At 50.4% G+C, this 24508-nt stretch overlaps 2 protein-coding genes across 2 annotated transcripts in view; one reads left to right on the top strand and one right to left on the bottom strand.

Moving 5' to 3' along the window:
- PTPA (protein phosphatase 2 phosphatase activator) overlaps positions 1-5045 on the bottom strand; it is a 29171-nt gene extending 24126 nt beyond the window's left edge. Inside the window, exons 1-3 of the mRNA XM_068414057.1 lie at positions 4936-5045; positions 2358-2458; positions 982-1068 (exon numbers count right to left, since the gene is read on the bottom strand). Of these exons, the coding sequence (XP_068270158.1) occupies positions 982-1068; positions 2358-2458; positions 4936-4960 (213 nt within the window). The 5' untranslated portion in view covers positions 4961-5045. The remainder of the gene's footprint in view (positions 1-981; positions 1069-2357; positions 2459-4935) is intronic.
- Positions 5046-5479: 434 nt separating this feature from the next.
- On the top strand, positions 5480-22885 carry CRAT (carnitine O-acetyltransferase). Its single transcript, XM_068414171.1, has 14 exons — positions 5480-5521; positions 9334-9597; positions 10058-10176; positions 12416-12469; positions 13482-13647; positions 14226-14400; positions 14895-15073; positions 16123-16223; positions 16688-16807; positions 17309-17431; positions 17785-17920; positions 18396-18458; positions 18978-19115; positions 19642-22885. The coding sequence occupies exons 1-14, from the start codon at positions 5495-5497 to the stop codon at positions 19855-19857; spliced, it is 1881 nt and encodes a 626-aa protein (XP_068270272.1). The 5' UTR covers positions 5480-5494; the 3' UTR covers positions 19858-22885.
- The last annotated feature ends 1623 nt before the right edge of the window (positions 22886-24508 follow it).

Raw genomic sequence — 24508 nt, 5'->3', positions numbered from 1 at the left:
AAAATGTACCCAAGAATCTCCTCACTGCAATGCAGAACAAGGGAGGGGGATCCAGCGTGCAACACAGAAGCGAAGCAGGTGGCCAACACGTGCTCTGCAGGTCACAGCAGCACCCGGAGAGACCTCGGGCCAGCACGGGGCAGGGCTGAGGCCAGGCAGCCACACCACTGGGGATGTCTGCCCTTCCCCTCTGGCTCCAAACGATCTCGCCGTGCCCTGATAAGGTGAACAGGCATTAAAACTGGCCACAGCAGCAGACAGAGCCCAGTGACGGTGGCATTAATGCAAGGAGAAAAACAGGTCCTTTCTGCTTCACACCTCAGAAGGGGCGATCCTGCCCCACAAGCTAAACACACCCCCCTCCGCCCAGCCCTCCTGCATGCTCCGCAGCCTCCCATAGCCCTCAGCACAGCCCTTGGCAAGGCAGGGCCAGTCAATGACATGCCTTGAGCTCGCACGCTGTCAAACCAGACCTCGCACAGCTCAGCTACAGCGTGGGCTGAGATCGCTGCTGTTAACGCAGTCTGAGCAGCCAGGCAGCCCAGGGGCAGGGACACAAGTGACCTGCCCAAGGTCTCACAGAAAGGCCAGTGGGGTAGCAGGTTTTGCTTCCAACCAGGAGGGAACACCACATCTTCAGAACATCAGTGGCTGAAGCCAGATGGTGAAAACAGGGTTAAAACATACCCTCTCTGCATCCCTCCTTTTCACCACCAGCTTTTGTCCACTCCTAACTTGCTTGATTTCCCATCCAGCGAGCACACACAGAGCCTCTGCATCCTGGGGGGAGGATTGCAGGCTGACATTTGCATCCCCAAGCATAACCCAAGCACATTTATTCTCCCTGTCTCCCAGATAAGCTGCCAACTCATTCCTCACCTAGGAAATATTCACTATAGAGCCAAAAAAAAAAAACAAAAAAAAAGAAACAAAAAAAAAGGCAGACAAGGAGAAACAAGAGGATCCAAACTCTTCTCCTACCTCTGAAACTTTGTATTCGCAGGTCAGCTTCTTGCCCCTGACACCTTCATTCAGCGTGAGGATGAAGCCCATGTAATCTGCGTATGCCTGCGAACACCCGAGAGAGAGCAGGGCGTTAGTGACTGCCCACAGTCTGTTCGAACAAGCAGCGTGGCGGGGGAGCACGCCTGCACACCACGGAGACCCTTCCCGACACACAACGCTGCTTTCTTAGAGACACCCAGGGTGCAGGGCTCGCTGAGAGCTTACTGCTATTTTTGGCAGACATCAGAGGCAGATGTCAATTGCACTAAGAACTCTAAAAATGCTTGCACTGCCCCCAAAATCCTTCCCTCAGCAACCTGCCTTCTGTCGGGTCAAATTAAAACTCCTTGGCTGTGCAGAGTCTCAGGTGTGCCCAGACATCCTGCTCGGCACTGCTCCTCCCAGCCCTGCACCATCATCTCCCCTTTCCTCCTTCTACTCTTCTCCCACCCTCATGCACGATGGAGAAGTGGGAGACAGCGCAGGCTCCTCACTGCTCCTCTCTAAATTCAGTGCTTTTGAAGCGTCACATCCAGTGCAGCTCCACAGCAACAAGTCTTTGAAAACACCAGACCAGCACACAGCCACCTCGCCCTCCTTGGGCCCTTCTTGCACAGAAATCCTGACCAGAAGCAAGTCCTTAAACCCAGGAGATTTAACAAAGGAAGCTGCACTCAGAGGTTTGCTTGAGACCTGGCTATAACTTCAGCTTCTCTTAAGACATCACAGATCAGTCATCAAGCAAGCACTCGCTCCTAAGGGGTGGGACAAGTCTGGGCTAACACACCAGTCCCTCAGAGGCAGAGAGGGGAGAACCTGCCTGCTCCACCAGCTCCACGCACACTGTAAACAGAAATTATCCAGGAAATTGAAGGCCTGGGCTCTAGAGCCCCTTCCAGCACAGCAGGGTGGGAAGGTCCCAGGAACCAGCCCAGCCTGGTGCTATGAGAAGGCCAGGGAGCAGGCCTGTGGTCAAGCTGAGTTCAAACAGTGCTGGGTAAATCCAGTTTTGATATAATGTGCAGGCCATGTAGGATGAAATAGTTACCAGCTTCTTGTCTAGATTGTTAAGAGGGAGCAGTAATAATTTTTAAGCATCTCTGGTCTCCCTCAACCTCTGCGCTCTCCCAGGCTCACTCCTTTAATAGAGCACTCGGCTGCCAGACTCCACACCTCACGCCAAGTCATTTTCCTACAAACAGGCAGTGACTCTTCTGCTTTAAAACACAAATCAATTAATTTCTCATTACTTGCCCAAACCTGCTTTACCTCATGGTTGTTCCCAAACCAGGCCTGGCTGCCACTGAAGCATAATAAGCACTTACCAGTTTTCCCTGACCCCAGAGCCGTACCTGAGAGCGCTTCCACTTGGCCATGTCGGAAACCACGTTTATCTCCTTTTTGGGGATCATGAAGTTCTGCTGGAGGGGAGGAGCCACCTCCTCGGAGTTGCCTGGGAGATGCAAAAAAGAGGTAAAATAGAGGCAAGGGAGAAGAAGAAATCCTCTATCTGCCTTTCTTAGAAATCGATTCATTTCTCAGGAGACAGAAAGCAAACAAATCCATCCCAGCTTGTACCATTATCTCACCAAGTCCTCCTCACCAACCCATGTCCTCTCAGTCCCCAGATAACTACTCCTAAGGACGCTGTAAGGCTTCAGAAAGGGGCACTATGTTTGTTTTCACTACTAAACATGCATTTCCCACCTGGACAGAGGGGCTGGTGCAGGAGCTAACAAAGACAACCTCCAGCTAGTTTAATTACTTCTGTCTAGTGCAGACAAGCCTCAGGTCGTGCTGAAGCACAGAGCTCTCCTAACAAACTACCTGTGCCTTTTTTTGTGTGTGTTAAGCCTGAACTGCATTCCTCTGAAAAGGAGAACTCCTGCAAAGACAAAGCTGGAGCAATTCAATAGATGGCAGTCCAGAGCCGCAGCCCGCCGGCCAGGCGCAGGGGCTCGGAGGATGCCAGGACACAGCCTCTCCCAGGTGGAAGCTATAAAGATCATTTAATTTTATAGCTCTCTCAGAGGATGTAATATTTAATGCAAACACAGGTTCTTAACACATCAGAGGGGCTCTTTGCCCCAGCATCCCAACCAAGGACCCAGCCCTGCTGTACGGGTGCCCCCCACCCCACGCTCTCCAGAGCTCGGCTCTCAGCCGGCAGTCCCACACCAGGACACGGCAGAGCCAGAAATGCTCCATGACCTCAGAGGTAATTTCCACGATGCTCCTATAAGTGCAACTTTTAACAGCAAGAGGCAGTGCAGCAGAGCACTGTCAAAGAAACTGGGTGCTAATGTGAATTTATGGATTTTGTTAGAGTCACCCAGTTCACCTTTCTAATCCTAGAGAATCTGAGGGCATTTGTTCAGCACCAGCCACCCTGACAACACTTCAGCGACTGCTCTCCACACTACAGCAAGCTCAGGCACCGGCTCCCTAACATACACCACCAAACTCCAACTCCTTAAAATATTATGAGCTGCATTTACATAGAAGATCCTACCCAGACGCACCAGCAGCCTTTTCTGCAGCAGAGCAGCGCTGACTAGCAGGCAGATCAGGGCGAAAAGGAACCCAAAGTCCCAGGAAGCACAGAGAGTCTGCTACAGACTTGTCACCTCACCTTAGAGTCATTTAACTTTTCTGCCTTTCAGGTTCCCCATCTAGGGCACGAACGCAGCCTCATCACCTGGCTAGGGCGTTACAGCCTTCGGTTCGCTCCTGCACATACGTGACAGCAAAGCTCCCAGGTACGAGGATGAGAGGAACAACAGGCGAGGAATTAAATGAAAGACACGCGTGCCTCCGTTCTGAAAACTCAGCACACAGCTCACAATGACTGGCACTGATGGAGCTCTTATTTTAAGAGAACTTACAACATGAAAACAATGAAGAACTGCACAGCAGTGGTGTAAAAAGGCAAACGCTGACTTGTCCATTAATACAGATGATACATAAGGACCAGAGATGTGGCCAGGGCAGTGTCCTGGACCGGGGGGATCCAGCTGGCAGCGCAACCTGTCTCACCACACAACTTGTTTCATCTCTTTGCATTTGTCTCTCAAGCACCACTTCTGACACACGCTTTGTGCATTTCCTCTTGGGGAGACCACAGATACCCAAGGAAGGAAACACAGCGAGGGCTGCAGGGGTTACAATATCATAAAACAAATACATAAGCAGAAGGCCAACACCAATGACGGGATGCAGACGGGAGCAGAACGGGTCAGTTTTATGAAAAGCAACTTGGACACAAGAGACACTTCCAGTCTTACTCTTGTGGTGTGGGGAGGGGGCATCAAACTCAGCCGTGAAATGGACCTTCTACACCGGCAAACCCACCCAGCTCAGCCACGGGAAACGGGCTCACACAAGACGGGCCGCAGCTGACAGGGAGCCCCGGCTCGGGCTGCTCCGGAGCCGGCAGCAGCCTCAATCCCGGCCGCCCGGCCCCTGCGACTCGCCGGACGGACCCGCACGCCCTGGCAGCCCCCACGGGGCACAGGCTCTCCCCGCCCGGCCCCGAGCCCTGCTGCGGGGGCCCCGCAGGCCCCGCGGGGAGCGCCCGCCCAGCCCCCGCCGAGCCGGCCGCGCACGGCCCAGCAGGCCTCAGCCCGCAGCGGGGCCGGGCGGCCGCTGCTGCCGGGGCTCCCCGCCCCACGCGGCCGAGGGCCGGGGGCTCCAGCGCCACTTCGTGCCCTCAGCAAAGCCCCCTCCCTCCTCACCACCCCCCGCAGCCCCGGCGCTCGCTGCCGCCGCCCCCCCGCAGCCTGCGGCCCGGCGCCCCCGGCCCAAGGACCCCCCTGCAGCGCGAGGCCCCGCGGCCCACTCCCCGCGGCCCGGCCCCGAAGACACCCTGCAAGGGCCCCGAGCGCAGCCCCCAGCCCACAAGGCCCCGGAGCCGCCTCCGCCGCCCCTCACCTGCCCGCCGCTCGCTCTCTGCCATCTTCCCGGAGCCCGGCCGCTGCCACCCCTCACCTCTCACCTCCGGACACGCCGAAGCCGCCGGCGGCCATCTTTGAGCAGGGCACGCGGCCCGGCCCCGGCGCTCCCGGCGCTGTCAGCGGGCGGCGTGGCCCCTCCCCGCCACCGTCGTGGCCCGCGCCGCCATGTTTGTGCGGGGCACGGCCTCCTCCGCCCCCACGGGACGGCGGGGCAGCCATGTTTGTGCGGGGCGCTGCGGCGCTTTGAGGAGCGGGTGTGCGCGGGGGGGAGGGGAGAGGCGGCGCCTTGGTGAGCAGCGGAGCGCTTCGCACCAGCCCCCGGAGAAGGCAGCCGGCGGGGCCGCCACGTCCCCGCTCCGACACCGGCCGCGGCGGTTCCTGCCCTCACAGCGGGACCCTGCCCTTCCCCAAGATGGCGGCGGGGCGGCCCCGCCCCCTGGCGGCCGAGCGGGGCGGCGGGACGGCGGCGGCCGGTGTCGCCGGTGTCCTTGCGGCGGGCGGCGGCCGGGCCCGGGGCGGCGGGCGGGCGCGGAGCCATGCTGGCCTTCGTGGCGAGGGCCGTGGTAAGTGCCAGCCGCGCTCGGAGGGCGGGGGCGCGCCGGGGACACCGGGGGGGGCCTCAAGCGGGTCCGGGACGGGGGTGGGCGTGAGATGGCGGCCGGGCCGCGGCAGCCGCCGGAGGGGCGACAGCGGGCCGGGAGGGAAGGGGCTGGCGGCGGCCGGGCGGCCTCGGGGGCTTCCGCGGGCCGGGCAGGGCGCACACGGCGCCCGGCCAGCCCCGGGCATCGGCAGCGGGCAAGGGCCGCCGGTGGTCAGCAGCGGCCTGGGCACGGGCCCGGGCCCCGGCCCCGCCGCAGGGGTGACACGGGCTGGGGCTGCCGCTGCGAGCTGCCCGGCGGCGCTTCGAAGGGGCAGGGCAGGGCAGGCGGTGGCACTGCAGGGCTCCGGCATGGAGCCCGCCCTGGCATCGCTGCTCCCGGGCCCGGCACCGCTCCCGGAACCTGGAGGAGAAACGCGGCTGCCCGGGTCCGGCCCGAAGGCCGGTGGCTGCGGCTCGCTGCACGCACGTATTTCTCTCGGACGAGGATCCCGGTGGCGAGGAGGGGTGCCAGGGGCTCAGCCACCAGCGGGGAGCCAGGAGAGAGCTGCTCATCCCGGGTGACTTATGCGGTGTTTTGCCAGGTTAAACGGGGCTTTGAGCCTGGTCTGGTGGAAGGTGTCCCTGCCCGGGGCAGGGGGCTGGAACTGGATGAGCTTTAAGGTCCTTTCCAACCCAAACCAGTCTGTGATCCTACGTGCCAGGGAGGGACGCTGCCGAGGTTAATCCCCCGAGCCGGCTTGGTTTCTTCGCGTGCCTTGAGGCAGCGCTGCACAGTGGAGCCTTCCCCAGAGCTGTCAGAGATGGAGGGCTTGAGGCCAGACAGCAGCAGGGAAGGTGGACGCTGGCCATGGCTGCGCAGGGGCGAGGGGAGCCCAAGAAGCAGCTGTTGGTGGCTGCAGGCGTCACCTTTAAAACACGCCTTCCCCTGCACGCAGGGGGAAAGCTACACACGCAGCGGAGCTGTCAGCCCCGCGCCTGGTCTTAGCAACTGTTTATTGCAAACATGGATGGATCGCGGGGAAAGAGGAGGCAGAGCAGGATGACAGCAGCTACAGGATGGATTCACTCCCGGAGACACTTTCTGAGGGGCCAAGCAGGGCTGGTTGTCTCGGGGCTTGAGGGGGTCTCCAGCTTCTAATTTAGAAATAAAAGAAAAAGACAAACCTCTGTCATCTGACACTGTACATTGTGGCCGTGCTGGGAATCAGACACTGCTCTGAAATTCCTCCTGCCCCCCAGCCCCAGGCTGCAGGTGGATTTCCCACCAGCTTTGCAGGCTCTGGAAAAGGTCATCTGCTGCGTTGGAACATGGCTTGGGAGCAACGCCAGCCCGCGAGCTGGCCATGCCTGCACGCCCCGCGCCCCGCTGGTGTTCGTTTTCCCTGTTGCTTGTGGGGAAAGGTGGCCTGTTTGCTCTGTTTGCTGCCAGCTGCCTCCTCTGTTCAGCCGCCATCGCTATTCCTCCTCCCACCAAACGCTTGAGTTTGACCTCAAACCAAACAAGCAGAGGACATAAGAGAGGAAAGACAGATAGAAATGCACTCCCCTGTTTTAACACGCAGTGTTGTCAATTCATTTGGTTTGAGATTTTCACTGTTACCCCAGGGAAAATCTGAAGCTGTTTGTTTGGAATCATCATACTTGATCTTAGCTCTGTAGAAGACTGCTTGTCTGCCCCTCAATCGCTGAGACGGACACAAAGGAGGGGGTGATATTCCTTGCGACTGCACAGTTCTGTTGTTGCCCTGCTTTGGAGATACCTATTTTACTTTTTTTTTTAGGGGTTGACAACCCAGAACTCCCCAAAGTCTCAGCTTGCAATAATGACCACGCGTGCATGAGGCGTGAGGGCAGTTAAGATACCACCTTTAGCCCCAAACTGAATTTGCTCCCACCTCCAACTAATCCTCCATCACCTACAGTGATGCGGGGTCCCACTGGAGAGCCGTCCTCATCTGACACCCTCTGTCTGCCTTTGCCTGAGCAAAGGGACTAAATTCCCCATCGCCCACAGAAGTGCTGCCTGCGGCTTGTCCCACGCGGTGGCAGCCCACGGTGTCATCTGCTTCCAGGACAAAAACTGGGGTCTTTCCTGCCCAGAGATGTTCAGGCTTCTCTCACAACGGCTGCTGTAGTTTCATGGTCCAGGCAAAGGCTGAGGGAACAACGTCCCCAGCACCTTGCTGCTGCCTTGGCTGGAGGCCCAGAGCTATCGATCGGAGGGAGACTCTGCCCGCTCGGTATTGATCAGCAAGCGCCGAGCGGGCAACGCAAGGCTGACGGGCAGTGGCCGCGGGAGGGCTTCCCAGAAAGGCGCCTTCATGGCAGCTGATGCAACCTGATGGTCTGATCACCCCCGGCCTCACGTCTGGCCTTGAGCCCTCTGATCAGAGCAGTCATGTGGCAGTTTGCTAATGAGGTGACGCCCTGCACGGGCAGCACATTGTCAGGTGGAAGAAGAAACCGAGACAGGCCGAGGGAGAGGTTTACGATCTTTTCTGTCCTACCAGCCATGGATAGGAAGCAGAAGCAAGCAGAGAAGGTACAGTATGCCCACACTGCCATGATTAACACCCTTCCTCCCAGCCCCACTCTTCTTTCATGCTTCAGCAGCTCCCCCTTCTCTTGTTTTTAACATTTCTTTTCCAAACCCCAATCTCATAGTTCTTGCCAGGTCCTACAAAGAGCATAGGGCATTTTCTCGGGGGGCTCAGCACCACGCAGAGGCTTTGTCACCTTGCAGATTTAGCTCTTTCTTTCTTCTCTCTGCTTAACTGCTGGGAGGAGGTGGGGGGACAGCTATTTTCTCATTGCCTTGGAAATCAAAGGGCACGTTCTTACCAGCTTTGCATCCTCAGTGCACTGAGGATGCAAAGTCCAAAGTCCTGTAGGAGAGCGTCTGATTCAGTAGATCCAATAGAGGGGGAGGAGCAGAAGAAACTGAAAACCTCTCGAGCACAATTTAAACATCTTCAAGCCAAAGGAAGATGTCCAGCCATGTTCACCCAAGAGGATGTAATCATTCTTTTGGGGGAAGACTGGCCTCTGAAGGCTCCTGTAGTTTGGCCAGTCCCATACTGGCACAACTGGACAGAGGTTCTCTTAATATTAGCAGGGTCCTCCAGTAACTGGGAGGTTGACCAGCACAAAGGAGCATTGCCCCAAGGCCTACACATCGCAGCCAGTCCTTCCCTGCCCATCGCTGGTGGTGTACGATCCCTGGCCAGTCAGAGAAGAAGCATTTTAATCCTGCCCCAAACTTATCTACATTCTGCCTCCTCAAAGCCCAAAGGACAGTGTGATTTGGCACAAGGGCTCTGCTTAACTTTCTAGCCTTACGCTGTTGTAAGAAGTAATGAAACAGTTTCTGACAGTCCATCAGATGAATATTTCTTTCACAACTTACTTTCTTCCCACTTACCGTGGGATGGAAGGGTTTGACTTTGTCAAACACACGGAGACTGTCAGCTGGAAGGTGCCCAGAGAGTGGGAGATGTATCATTATCCTGGCAGCACTTCCTGACGAGCTGAGAATCAGGATCTTGGGAGATCAAGTTTCTCTTTTGCAGCTTTTCTGGATGTCCTACAACCATCTCTAGCACGCAGTCAGTAGACCTGCGCCTTGCGTTTGCTCTTTGTGTGCTCTGCTCCCACGCTGAGACATCTGTGTGCCCTCAGAGAGGCTGGGATGGAGACTCCCAGATCCAGGTTATTTGCTACCTCGTGCACATCCGGGGGAAAGTTTTGTCTCGACTTTTGCTCTGTGCTTTGCAGGCCAGGCCCTACGGCCTGCTGAAGCCGACAGCTTTAGGCAAGATCCCAGGCAGATTCCAACTGCATCAAGAAGCGTTGCCACCTCTCCCCGTGCCGCCGCTCCAGCAAACACTGGACCGTTACCTGCTGACTCTGCAGCCCATCATCAGCGAGGAGGAGCTGAACCACACGCAGGAGCTGGTGGCTGAGTTCCGCAAGCCAGGAGGAGTCGGGGAGAGGCTGCAGAAAGGCCTGGAGAGAAGAGCCAAGAAATCAGAGAACTGGGTAGGTTGGGACTCTGGACCCAGGCTCCAGTTAGGGAGGGTGGAGGTCTGATTCACACCTCTCCCAAGTCCTGTGTTTTTATGGCATCACCTTTATGACCAGTCTGCTGCTGACCTCCCTGAGCTGTGCAAGCTCCTCAGCAGGACTTGGGTGAGCAGAGAGATTTATGGCAGAACAGGGAGTCGCTGATGCTGTCTGTGGCTGCTGAAGCCTCTAACCTGTTAGCATCACACAGCTGCCCCGAGAAGCTGAGGAAACCCCCTGCTCGAGGCCTGTGCCAAGAGCCCCCACTGCCTCACTCAAATCCCCCTCTATCCTTCCACGTGCAACGCGTAAAACCCAAACAGTTTGTTTGCAAAGTGTGGGACAGAACTGGGGGCAGGATGTTGAGACCGTTCAGCTGGGCTTGGGTCGAACAGCAGCAGATGCCATGCCTGCATGTTGCCTTTCTCCATCCCAGCTCTCAGACTGGTGGCTGAAGACGGCTTACCTGGAGTATCGCCTGCCAGTTGTGGTCCACTCCAGCCCAGGTGTGGTTTTACCTAAGCAGGATTTTCTGGATCGACAAGGTCAGCTCAGGTAAAATCCTTTTCTGCCTTTCTCTGGGTTTCAGATGGGCTGAGCTATCTCTGCTGGACAGGGAGGAGGGTGTTCAGGCTGATTGGGAAAGAGAGTAATTAGCATGTTGTCCCCAAGTGTGATAACTGTCTGTGCTGTGCAAGAGGGCTGTACAGATAAGGAAAGGCTGCCAGGTTGTAAGGAGGCTCCTGGTTGAACCAGACTAAGTATTTCATCAAGAGGGAAAACCAAAGTGTCCAGCGGTTCAGGTACTAAACTAGGACTAAAAACCTAGGGCTTGGCCTTTGCTCTAGCACAGATCGTCATTGCAAGATGGTCACATTGCTGGCTGGAGGCATTGTGGGGATGTATCTGACACACTAAAGACTAAGAGGCACTAAGATTGTGTGTGCAGTTAAAGGAGACATAAAAAGTAGCCGAGGCATGTAAGGGAGACCAACCAGAAGTGCCTCTGGAGTTTGCTGGTTTAAAGGGATGGGGGAAACCTGCTGCAGGGACTATCAGCCAGTCTGTTCCTGCAGGGGACTGTCCCCTCTTGTGTCATTTCACTTGTGATTTATGGTTTGGGAAACTTAAGCCTCTCTCCACCTGGTTTTTCCTTGCAGTCAAACCCTGCCATCTCCTCTCTTCCTTGTGGGCTCCCTTGAATTTTTAACCACCACTACGAGTGTGTTAAATCCACCCGCGAAACGTTAGCATTGACCTTTAGGCAGAGTTACCTTTGTCACAGTTACCAGTCATCGCTGCCCTGGCAGATCAAAAGTACCAGCCAGGGGAGCCGTGAGGCTGAGAGCAACTCCTCCCTTCCAGTCCCTTGGAGAAACCGGAGCAGGGGTGCAGAGGGTGAGCCTCACAGGGACAGTGCAAGAGGAGACAAACATCTTGGAAAGCTCTTTCTCATATTATTCACTCGTAAGTTATCCAAATAGAAGATAAGATCTGGAGCACTACCAGTGCCCCAACCAGTGCAATCGAGCAGCTGCATGAAAACCCGGGCTCCCATGTAACACACAGTTTACATACGTGTTCGTATAGTTTGTGGCTGCAGAAAGAAGTTTGACAGCGTGGCTTGAGACTAAAGCTTCAGAAACCAGAAGGCAAGTTTAGAAAGTGGAGTTCTCCATTCCTTAATCTGGCAAGAACGCTGGCTGAAAACAAGTCAGCTAACCTCTGCCCCGTCCACCCCCCAAGCCCCAACTCTGCTCCCAGGCTGTTGGCTCTCTGGAAAGGAACGCAGGCTCTCTCACTGCTGCTTCCCAGCTGTTTTCCTTTGTTAGATTTTGCAATAAGGCTGGGAAACTTTCATTGAAAACTACTTTGCAGGATGTCTTCTTTGTTTAACAGCCCTTAGGTTCTTGGAGTTATGTCCTTTGATCTTTACTAGGGATGGGTGGGCTGAGCAAATCTAGATGACACTGCCTGCAAATGCCAAATGCTCGCACCACTTGAAAGCCTTTGAAGCTCAGCTGACTGCAACCTTTTGTCACAGTGACCTCCTGTCTTCTTCCTCCCACGCGTCGGTGAGGAGCTCCCAGGTCAGAGGCAGCCAACCTGTCACTCCCAGCTAAGCAGTTTGATGTGGCTTGTCACAGCCTCCCTCCCTGCTGGGAGTTGGCATTGGCAGCATTTATGTTGATCCTGGTAAACGCAACACCTCGGTGTCGGCATGCAGCACACCTGCATTTGTTTCAGATCCCTCAATGCCAGAGGAATGCTCTTAGGAGTTGCATTAGCAGCAGAACATTCATTGGGTAGGAATTAAGTCAGCAGTGGTGGGTCTTGGGTGCAGGGAGATAGAGCTGTGTCTTGGCTTGAAACTCAGAGGTGGCCCCTGGCCAGGGCAGGGCAGAAGTCCCCTTTTCTTGGTGCTGTTTTAATGCTAAGACTCAGAACTAGGATGTGATAAAATCACAACATGTCAGTAAAAAAAATGCTGCTGTTAGAGGGTCATTTCTGCATCTGGACAGAACCCTGCTTTCTTGAAAGTTATCCAGAGTTCCTTGGTTATACAGTAAGATACATAAAAAAAGAGCTACATGGTAGGACTATCCAGCAATCTCAGATCACAGCCCCAGAGTGGCTGGACCAGCTAACCAGAGATGGGCACAACAGGGGCTTGGCAGAAAGGCTGAGCTTTCTCAGGAGCAGAGAGGAGCTCTGCTAGCCCTCCTCAGCTGGTTCCTCAGCCCCAGATGTTCTGTGTTTGAATCTCAGCTTCTTACGTTTTATATTTTTCCAGGTTTGCTGCCAAGCTGATCGAGGGCATCCTGGATTTCAAGACCATGATTGACAAGTGAGTTAGTGACCCTCATGTGCTCCTTACTGTCACAGAGAGGCTGAGCCTAGTCAATAAATCTCCCTTCCAAACAGAAAGGCAGGAGAAGACAGCACATATTGAAAAGAGATATTGTAATCAGCATCACTGCTCACTGCCAAGGTCACCACCACTGGAAAAAAAACAAATTTACTTTTCTTTCTTCATGTTCTTTGTTTACCTTAATACTTCCATTGGCACGTGTATGTGCTTAGAGGGAGCGAGCCTGACTGACAGTCCTGCGGAGCAACATACTTTTGTTTGCCCACAGAACAAGTTACAGCTCAGGCAGCAGGAATTTGTTTTTCTCATTTTGGGTTTCTGGTGTTTCTCATGTCTCAGCCAGACGGTATGAGCTCTAGAGAAACATGCTCCTCCCTACGCTTTTTCTTCTGATCACCAACAAACCTCTGCTGAACATGCCTTATTTATGTTCCAAAAATAAATACCAACACATTACCAACATCACACCTTTACATCCAAATTCAGACAAGGTTCAGGGCCAGCCGCGAGAAGGGTAGTTGGAGTACGACCGCTCAAGGGATCGATTGAGTCCCAGTCTAGTTCATGAGTCCCAAACAGCACATCAGACACTCATCACTCCAAACTGTAGCCGAAAACCTCTTTTCTGCCATTTCACTGGAAACAAAACATCTCCCAGTATACTGTGCCCTGGATTCTCCTCTGCAGACAGCACGGTGTATGCTAAGCTATGTAGTAGGCCCAGAGATCTATTTCTGTGGTGTTACAGAGGACAGTGTTCTTCCCCTTCCCAAACGAAAGGCCAGCAAACAGACATTTTTTGTAGCCCCTCCTAAGCAAGCTGCTAGGACTGGGGAAGGACAGCCCCTTTTTTATACCGCCAGCACCAACATGTTTAGGTCTTGTGGAGTGAGTGACAGCAGCTGCATGGCTGAGCCTGTGCCCGTCTCGTGCCTTCTCACTGCTGTGTTTTCTCTTCCCCTTCCTCCTTACCTTGCTGCGTCTCCAGTGAGACCCTTCCAGTGGAGTACATGGGCGGGAAGCCCCTCTGCATGAACCAGTACTACCAGATCCTCTCGTCCTGCCGCATTCCCGGGCCCAAGCGGGACTCCATTGTCAACTATGCCAAAGGCAAAAAGCAGTCCAGACACATCACAGTGGTTCACAACTTCCAGGTATGGCAGCTGCTGAGCTTTTGAGGTTTGTTTAGATGCAGGTGTCCCTTTCAGCTAGCTGTGGTCCAGAGGAAAGGGAACGACAGAAAGTCTCTCCCCACGAGGTTTGCCTCACTAGGGATTCATTCCTCCTCCCTTTATCCCGTTTGGCCTTTGCTGGCCAACAGCTGGGATTGCTGTCTGTGAGCAACAGACTGAGAGGCAGAAAAATACTCTCTCCCTCTGTTTCTTGTCCCTGCAATTCGTGTCTCTCAAAGCCCAGAGATCATGTCTGGAATTGGAAATTGGATCACAAACCCTACCACCACAGCTGAGTCTCCGAAATAGGAATTCCCCATGTGCTTTGGCCCTCATTACAGTGGTTTCTGAGCTGCTTAAAACCTGGACTGTATTTATGCCCTGCAAGGGAAGCTGGACTTAGGTCTCTCAGTTCTGAGCATCTGTCAAAGGTCTGCTTACAAGCCGAGTTAGATCAGGTCTTACCTGCTCAAAGTGGCTGTTCCCTGTTTCTGGGGCTGGCCAATAAAGATCTTCTCTCATGTTCCGTCTCTGTCCTTGTCCGCTCTTCTCACCTTCAGTTCTTTGAGCTAGATGTTTACAACAGTGACGGAAGTCCCCTTACCAGCGATCAGCTCTTCATTCAGCTGGAGAAGATATGGAACACCTCCCTCCAAACAAACAAAGAGCCTATTGGGATCCTCACCACCAACCACCGAAACAGCTGGGCCAAAGCCTACAACAACCTTCTAAAAGGTCTGTAGAGCCCCTAACATGCAAGTGCTGATAAACACCGTGAATGTCTGAACGACTAACCTCACTGCTGTGCTCTGCTCAGTTTTTTCGTTTGGAAGCTTGATCTGGACAGATAACACGAGCTCTCCACCCTGAAGAAGCAACTTGATTTAATTGCAAAGTATTGTTATTTGTGTTTTGGACAGTACACAGGTGAAGTCTGAAGCTTGGTTTGTTAGACCTGAAATCCTAGAGTTTGTTGCCTTGCAAATGGGTGGGATGTAAGAAACATGAAAAAAAGGAGGATAAACACAGCACACTCACATCTGTAACAGCCCAGCTGGCCACAATTTTAAAAACTGTATCCACCCCTAAATGACCAACATTGCATTGAGGTACAATGGGAATCCAACACTGCGTCCTTCAAACCTGCTCTTTCAAAGGTCAATCTCCCTCCACTTAAAATGCAAGTTTTTCAACTCCCCTTCCTTATCTGCTGTTCACTTCTCCCCCAGATAAGACCAACAAGGAATCCGTGCGTACCATCGAGAAGAGCATTTGCACTGTCTGCCTCGATGCGCCCATGCCACGGGTGTCTGAGGAAGTCTACAACAGCCGCGTGGCCGCTCAGATGCTGCATGGCGGGGGCAGCCGCTGGAACAGTGGGAACCGATGGTTCGACAAAACCCTTCAAGTAAGTGCTGAGGCTCTAAAGATGCTGAAGACATGGGTCTGGAGGAGATGCTTTTTCCTGAGACTACCAAGGTCCAAGAAATCCCAGAAACCTTTTGCAGGGAGGTTTTCCTCATATCAAGAGAGTGGAGAAATAGGGGAGGCAAAATGTGGTGGCTGACAGGATGAGATCCTGTCACTCCCCTTGCAGTCACCACAAGCACTCATTCCTGCCTCAGGGATTTCCATTTCTTTTATTGCCTCTGCCCACGCTTATTCAGCGTGGAAGTTCTTTGTGTTCCTTGTAAATCAATTTTCTGCCTGTGGTGAACAGTGCCTCGTCTGCTTGGAGGCAGCCCAGACGTAGGGAGGTCTGTTCTCATATCTCCTCTAGGCTTGTCACTTTGCCTGTTTCTGCCAGAAGCTGCCCAATGGCTTTTTGTTGTTTCTTTTTCCAACATAAGCTGCCATCCCACAGCATCCCTCTGATCACTTCTCCATTCAGCCTTGTCAAAAGCCTTCAACAGCAGCTGCTATTCAAGCTTCTCCTTCATTAGCTGGTGTATCCTGGCTTGTGGATAGTAGCAATGGTGCTTTAAAAGATTCTTCTCCTATCTGCTGAACTCTTCATAATGTTTTCAGCTATGTTGTTCCTATTTGGAACTCTTCGTTGATGGCATAAAGCTTAGATGTTCCAGCTAATTGAAAAGTAAGGGTAAGCCAGCACGTGGTGATACTACTCCTCTATTATGTGAGCATCAAGTATATCAAGGCCACTGAACCACTCTGTATCGCCAGGACACTGAGCACACCAATGTATCTATCAGGCACACTCTTATCCAATTAATTTTGCAGAACTGTAACAGCGCTATCAGATCTTCTAGGCCTACTGAAAGGCTCCCATTGCTGTTCTGCTAAATGAGACCTTTGTGTTACCTTTCTCGTGTGCAAGGATAGGATTGCTGTCCATTCTGATACAGAGCAGTGAGATACTAAGACCTCTCTGGATAGCTCCTGCTTCACACACTGGATGTCTGTCTTCAACACTGCCCTCTCATGCTTCTCTCATAGTTCATCATTGCTGAAGACGGCTCCTGTGGTCTCGTATACGAGCATGCTCCCTCAGAAGGCCCACCCATTGTTGCTCTTCTGGATCACATTGTGGAGTACACGTGAGTCCTGCCTCTTCCACTTTTCCTCAGCGTTGGAAATGATAGGTTTTGAACCACCTGCTCCCCAAGAACAGGCCTCTTCACAGCTCACACCGTAGGAATTTGTTCTAGAGGAGGGGTAGGGGTATGCTAATTATTGCAGTTCCTGCATTTGTGATGAGAATTGAGTGGCCAAGCTACTCTGATAAGCTTTGCTACTGCTTCCATTCTCAGGGAATTGCACCGTTCAGAGTTAACAGGACTTCTGCCTGGGAGAGGTGTTTCTTTTGGGCAGAAGGCACAGAAGACGTTTCATTCATACTCTTCAAAAAGGGGATGAATGGCCCCATGAAGAATTTTTCAGCCCATGACTAGTGTCACAAGGTGTTAGGGAAGATCTCCTGTGCATTTCTGCCCCGGTTCTGGTGTGTTTAGCTGAGCCTCGTGTTAAAGGTCTGGTTAAACCTTATCATTTCTCTATGCAGGAAGAAACCCGAGCTGGTAAGATCACCCATGATTCCTTTGCCAATGCCCAAAAAGCTGCGGTTTAACATCACCCCAGAAATCAAGAATGACATAGAGAAGGCGAAGCAGAACATCAACATGTAAGTGTGAAGCAGTGGAGAGGTCTGCTGAGCGACTGAGGGAGTAATTCACGTCCCCTTCGGAACATGCGAGTGGTTTAAATGAGGCTTCCCCCACTGCAGCCAGAGTTTTCCCAGTGACTTCTTGGGTCAACAGCATTGAACCTAGCTGAAAAGCCACTAAAGCCACCTGCCAGGAACAAAGTCAAAGGTGCTGGAAAGGAGTAATTACTGATCCACCCCATTGACTGAGATAGACCAAGGCTTTACTGGATCTAACTAGGGATACTGGGGCATAAACACACACACCCATCTAACCTGGTGAAGATTTTCAGCAGCGGCCAAAAAGCTGATCTCTGTGGTGTTGCCCAAACAAACGTGTGTGTGATGGAGCGCTCTGTCCCTGCGTAAGTCAGATCCAGACAGCCTGTTCTCTGTGAGCCTCGTGAAAGCAAATCCATACCTTTATGTTACAAGAACAAGCAACAGGCAAAGGAACACTTCCTCTTTCTTTCCTTGCAGAATGGTTGAAGACCTGGATATCAAAATCATGGTCTTTCACCAATTTGGGAAAACCTTCCCCAAGTCAGAGAAGATAAGCCCTGATGCTTTTATCCAGCTGGCCTTGCAGCTAGCGTACTACAGGTAAGACCACCAACAGGTAGTTTCTCAACCTCATCACCATCAGGCTCAAATACATAAGCTTGATAAAGGTGGCACAGACAAGTCTCTCCCAGGCTGCTGTGGCCTCCTTCCTAAGGCCCATCTTTTCCCCATGCACTGAGACTGAACAGCAGATCTCACTTGTGGCAGCTGCCAAACAATAGGTGAGATTTACCTCTGTGTGTGCACAGTCCTAGTAAGGAAGCTTCAGAGGTCAGCTGTCAACAGCACTCACTCACATAAAGCCTTCCCCTTCCCCCCAGTTCTCCTGTTTCACAAGAGGCCATTTCTCCCAGGGCAAACTCACTTCTGGGTCTTTCTTCTCAATCTTCCAGGATGTACGGCCACGCCTGTGCCACGTACGAGAGCGCATCGCTAAGGATGTTCCGCCTGGGCCGCACGGACACCATCCGCTCCACTTCTGTAGACTCTCTTAAGTTTGTGCAGTCAATGGACAGCCCTGACAAATCGGTGAGGATCTCAAAGACGTGGAGTAAGAGGACTCCACTCCAGAGAGACAGGAAAGCTACTTATTTGGCTAACCCTCTATCAGCTGGTTTCAGCTAAGCAGAACTGCACCTGACATGAAGTTGAGCTAAAACATAGCTTGGAGAATATAGTTACACAGCTTGGGTTTCATTTGGCTTTCCTTTCACATGGAAGCCTGGGAAGCAACATGTGGGCATTTCTAATCCCACCAAAAAGAAGTATGTGCCTTCTAAAGGTCTGTTTAGCTACTCAAACTAAGTTCTGCTACTGACAGATGGAGAACTCCATTCAGAATAAAGTAACACAGCCAAACAAAATTAAAAATTCAATCTAGTAAATCTAAAAATTACTCTAGTACAGACACACAAGGCAGAAATGCCCTCCATCCTGGAGGAACAGCCAAAGTGAGGTTTTCCCTTCTGCAGAAAAACTTACAGACAGATCTGTGTGTTCTCAGGACCAGGAGAAGACAGACCTGCTGAGGAGAGCTACCCAGGCCCACAGGGAATACACTGATCTGGTGAGTGCCCTCTGTGCAGCCACACTTGGGGTTTTACATAGCAAATGAGGGTTCTGGTGAGAGACAAGAGCTTAAGAGCTTCTCTGCTGGCATAGCCATGTGGCCATTAGTGCTGTTGCCCAGGTCTAACTCTGATCTGAAAGTGCTCTAGGCCACAGACTGAATGCTTTCTCTCTAGGTAGTGGTTTGTGTCCCTTGTGACCAACCTAAAGGAGAGAATCAAATACAAAAACAGCTTTGGTTTGCACTGTCATTGCTGCTGATTGATAAATGCCAAAGTTGCACGAGGACCCCTTAAACCAGAGAAACCCTCTAGGCAGGAACTTTAAGGTTGGTTCCACTGGTGTGTTTAATTTCCCAGTCCTTACAAACCAGACTGACTATTGGTCCTAAAGGCAAGATCTAGTTTCCTTCTAACTTTAAACATTTAGAGATTTTTTAGAAGTTTTTTTTTTTCTTTAACCCAAAGAAACTGACAGCTTTGCTTGCAGGCTTTCATCTAGTCTTCCTTCCTTACAGGCAATAAGGGGCAATGCAATAGACCGGCACCTCTTAGGCTTGAAGCTTCAAGCTATTGAGGACCTTGTGAGCATACCTGAACTGTTCATGGACACAGCGTACGCTGTTGCAATGCACTTCAATCTCTCAACCAGCCAGGTAGGACTCATTGAGCAAAGACAGCAATGCGCTCTCTGTTTCTTTTCATCGCCTTTCTCCTTTGTTCCCTTGTTAGAAACTAATCTTCATTTGGGGACAGAAATTTTTAAGCCTGCTACCAATCCCATAAACCTCCCACAGTCCCTCTCAACCCTGTAAACCACCAGCATAACCAAGGCAAAGATCACCAGAAATGCAAGTGATACCAACTGAAGTTAGCTGCCAGAATAGCTTCATGTTCATCTGCTGTGCTGTGATTCTTACTGATACAGTTCTGCTTGTGACATCTTACAAGCTTGTCTCGGGGAGAAGTCGTACTCCTTTGCAAATGCACAGGAGAACACATTGCTACTAGATGGCAGAATCCAGCGTGTGGTGGTAGGCGGGTCTGACCACACACGCCCTCTTCTAGAGCATTTCCATGAGATGGCAGTTTCTTCTACCATTGACAGAGCTGTTTGTTAGTGTTTGATGGCTACATTTCTGTCTGACTGGTTAGAAGGTTTTAATCACATTGTCTCCACAGGTCCCAGCAAAGACAGACTGCGTGATGTGTTTTGGTCCCGCGGTTCCAGATGGCTATGGAATCTGTTACAACCCTATGGATGAACACATCAACCTTGCAATTTCAGCATTCAACAGCTGTGCTGACACAAACGCAGCCCGCATGGCACATTATCTTGAGAAAGCACTGCTAGACATGAGGATCTTGCTCCAGTCCACTCCCAAATCCAAACTGTAAGAGGCAAACGTGATGCAGAACCCCCAACTAAAGGGGCTATCCCTCGAGTGCTGAAGTTCCCAGTTCCTCAAAAACTATTCCTGACTGGAAGCTAGGAGGGCATCTACTGTTGGTTTCAGCAAGAAATTCCAGAATGGTCATCTGCAGATATTACACTGTGGTGAGAGGAAACATTGTCTTAAGCCAAAGTAGAACTGACTGGTCCTCTCCCACCAATGCAAAGTGCACCTTCCTGTCCTCAGAGAGGACCGAAATGTGATTTTTATGGAACTTACTGTAAAGGAATACAGAAAGCACAGTCCTTACCAATATCCAAATCCAGTTGGTGAGGAAGGTAGTTTTCCTCCAGGAAAAGCAGGGAATGTTTATTATATGATGGAACTACTGTAAGACCAAGGCTTTTTGCTGGTTTAGTCTTCTGAAGAGCGCAGCATCTTTCAAACTTGACTGAAGATTTTTCTGCTACTCCAGCAAAAGGTCACCATTGAACTTTGGCAAGAGGAGAAGTAAGTTCTTAAGTCAGAGCAGATCCAGTCTTGCTAGAGTGCACTGCACTACTTACCGCAGGCACTCCGACCATTACATTGTTTTAGGATGCTGGGATCTCCTTTCTGTTGCACTGATGCTACTAACAACAGAATATCATTTGCTACAAACTAAGGTGGTTTTGTTGTTGTTGTTGTTCTGGGCTTTTTGTTAAGCTTGCTGTTGTGGTCCTAGCCATGGACCTTCAGGCTCAGCGTAAAGCTTTTTCCCCACAAAGCTGCCACAAACCTTCTCTTGCACAGGTTTTGCTAGCTTTGGCTTTATGTACCTTAACATCTGGAGAGATGACAAAGGATTGCCTATGCATTTAGCAGGACACCTGCTTCGTTGTACCTTTCTTTGGAATTGAGGAAAAGAAACAGATGCTGACCACCTATTCACCACCCTGAAGGCCACGTGTCTTCAGGGCACACGTGTTAACCCAGCGTGGTTTTATACCTTGCTTTCAGAAACATGTTTGTGCATAATGCGTTATGCCCAAGTTGTGGACAAATAAGAACGTTTCTGATCAGGAACTTGAGAACACACTTCCATTTCTGGCCCACAAAGTTCCAAGCTGTTAGAGCCAAAGGAAAAACATCTGCAGAATCACCCTTCCTTCCCATCACGCTGCTTTAACAAGGCAGAAAATCTTGAAGAGCAGGAAGAAAGCTGAGAACACGCAGGCACTGTAGATGTTTGTCCCCTGTGGCAGCCACTGTTCGTGCAGTAACAGTTCAGCACCTTTTCTGCCACTCTTGGGAGTTTTTTCTTACTGTCGTGTTACTCAGATTTGTGCCAGCTCTATTCTGTGAGAGAATGATCTCATGACAGTGTTTTCATGTTCAGTTTACAAACTTGAGACAGTAAAAGATTATACCTAAACATTAACATACAATTGTAGCATAGGAATTTTTGTAAACACTGCTTCCAGTGAATCTGCCAGAATCCAAGCTCCTGACTGTACTTTTATTTAGTAAAATTTAATTAATTTAATGTTAATGAAGAATTCTAGTGCTATTTCTGCAAAAGGAATTTGATATTTAAATTGCACACCCTCCAAGATGCGGCTGCTGGGACTTCACCATAAAGAAGCAGCATTAGGGGTCTGATGGCCTGTTTTGTTACAGGGAAATATTTCATCATAATTGCTACTTTTGTGATCATAGAACAGCAAGGGACATGATCTAAGTGCCTCGGTGAACATCTATGAAGAAATTTGCACTAAATCTGTTAAAAGAAAAAAAAAATCTCTAATTTGCTTCTTGAAGGACACAAGCCAACACTACTGCATTTTTTCCTAAAAGGATGTTACTTCAAAGCTTCTGTCTTATACCTAAATAAACCTTAAAAAGGAAAATTTACCTGAAACTCACCTGCACAGCCAGTGATTGTATGAACTGCCACTTTCACATCATCTACATGGATTTAGTTGATCTTTTAGAATAATCCTGAATGGAGTGAGATAGTCTAAAAAAAAAAAATAGGAGCTCTACAAACCTGGGAGCACAAGTCCCTGCTCTGCTGACTCCTCTGTGTGAATTAGACTGAAAACTGCAAGAGGTTACTCAGTGTTATCACAGTGTAAGTGATTGTGTAGATACTACATAAAAGACCAAACCTTGCTGGAATAACATCTGGATTTATGGAGCCTTTTACATTGAAAAAATATTCCTTTTGCCAAAGTAATCCTCCCCTGTACTGAATCAACCTCTCTTGCTAGGGGATGAGTTATTTTTCCCTGTCTGCAATGCCTTCAACCACTGATGCTACAGTATTGCCACTTAAGTATTTGAGACTGGCCCTTTTCTGTCTCAAAGGGGAAGGCTCTCAAAGTGCCTATTAAAGATTAAGCAGAAGTACGCGCTACTGTGACTGTATCTCAGAAGATGGGATTGATCTATTCTGGATCTAAATCTGGATATCCCACTTGCTTCAGCAGAGCACAGCTGCAAGCAGCAGACTGTCACACTGGAAGAGATACAAGATTCATAAACCACGTAATGCATCCTTAATGATACACGGAGCTGAAATTCAGATGACCGAAGCTGATTTTTGAAGTGCTTAAAAGGACACTAAAATCTTTACAAGGTTTTTCTTTTAAAGTCTTTTCTTATTGTACAAGCTCTAAAACATGATGTCCCGATTCATACTTTGATTTTTTCAGTGTTGACTTACTGCCTACTGTTCTCCTCCCCGTTTCCCATTGTCTGATTGTTTTATCAAGAGATGTCCATTGTCTTAAAGGCACATTAAGTACAAGAAACTTAAGTTCCAAAAAAACCTACCAATTTGGAGCAAATAATTTAAGAAATGCATAGACTGAAAATATTCAGATAACTCTTGGGGTATGAGTGCAATTTATGACACAGCCTGGTAGTGTTGCATGCTTTGCTGGTTAGCTGTGTTAAATACTGTTTCGGTAGTGTAATCCATGTCATGCGAAGTTTTGAAACGTTCTTTGAATAAACTGAAACACAATAAACAGTAAGTGCTACAAAAAGGCTTAAGTCTCCTTAGACACTGCAGAAGTTACATAACTACCCTTTCGGGAGGATGTTTGTGTGGGGACAGCAAGAACAGTGAACCACAGCATTTGGTCACCTTCCTTTTATTGTCTCAGTATCTCCATCCAGCCCCCTTGAGTACAGGGGAGGAACAGAAAGCATCTGCTTGCAAAGCCACATATTCCAAAGAAAATATTCCATTTCAGAAAACTAGTGGCAGGAGACTTCATACAAGTGTAGGATAATAAGGCAGAGCTCAGATCTTTCTCCTGCACAGCACCATTTAGTTAAGAAAATCCATGGGATCACTAAGGAATTTCTACTATATCAAGTATTGCAAAGATTTCTGGAAAGGTACAGCAAAAGTAGGCAGAAGATGCAGATTACAAACAACTCACAGAGAACAGAGAGGAGTTTATTACAGTGTCTTACAAGAGCTCTTCTTCCTTTCCCTTACTCCTAAGAATTACTGTAGGAAGCTTGGGTTTGAAGGCAACATCAAGTGGAACAGCTTTATACACTACACTGCTCTCGATGAGGAGGTGAAACCTCTTCCCTATGCTCTAGTTCTCAATCCGTGCTTCCACACGTAGTTTTTCCAGCAGTCTGTGGTAACAGCTTAAGAGAGGCCAGGGAAGTGAAGCAATCCACCCTTTCAGCCTTGTCCTGAGGGAAGAGAGTTGTGATCTCCCCTCTGGCTTTGTAAGTTAACTTACAAGAGAGAGAAAAGAAATGGTTTTGCAAGAAATAAGTGATTAGTACCAGCTTTCAAACCGAAACATGTAGTACCACCCTATCATGTGGCCTGTGTGATGTCCTGTCTCATTTAATAGAGCTGTTCTAAGTCAGATCAAATGTCCTTGTGAAAGCTGCAAGATGCCTCTTTATTCTGATGCACCTTCAAAGCAGATCCAGTGTTCAGGTCCTTCAGATGTTAACAGGATTGCTCATGTTATGCAAATACTAAACAGTTCTTAAAAAAATATATATATTTGCTGTAACAACTGAAAACAGTTAGTTTACTACCTACAGCTACTTAAACATAGAGATTTAAACAGCCTTCACTCCTGATCTCCTACATCAGGGTCACTGCCTTCTACAGTTAACACTCTGGTTCTCCAACACTTTCTACAGCAGCTCCCCCTCCGTACGGACACACAAACTCCTATGGCAACAGGCACAGATGAAAACTTAAAAAAATAAAAATAATCAAAATCATGATGAACAGAAACACATCTCACTTCAAGGAGCTTTATAATGCAGGAGTCTGATTAAAGTGGAAATAGTAAAACAGGCAGCAAGACCGAGATGTGACAGTCATTTTACCTCTGCTCACATGACTGCATCGAAGGCACACCGATGACCTTTGAGCCAGTTCAGAAGCTGTCCTTTATCTGTGAAAGTTCAAGTCAATTGTGCTTTGAATAAATACTTCTCTGTAGTTACACTTGAACTGCTGCATTATATACTAGGAATACAGAAAGTGTCCATGCACAGCCCCGAAGCGCTCCGAGTATAGCCCTTGCCAGGTTAACTCATGGGTCACAGAGGCTGTAGGCATCGCCAGCACACACAGATGGCAGGCACGCTCCCACAGAGACACGGCGTCCGAGAGCTGA

The sequence above is a fragment of the Nyctibius grandis genome, chromosome 16 (genome assembly GCF_013368605.1).
Source record: "Nyctibius grandis isolate bNycGra1 chromosome 16, bNycGra1.pri, whole genome shotgun sequence".
Taxonomy (NCBI): Eukaryota; Metazoa; Chordata; class Aves; order Nyctibiiformes; family Nyctibiidae; genus Nyctibius; species Nyctibius grandis.
The sequence above is the reverse complement of the archived record's forward strand: the minus strand, read 5'-3'. Positions and strand labels throughout refer to the sequence as shown.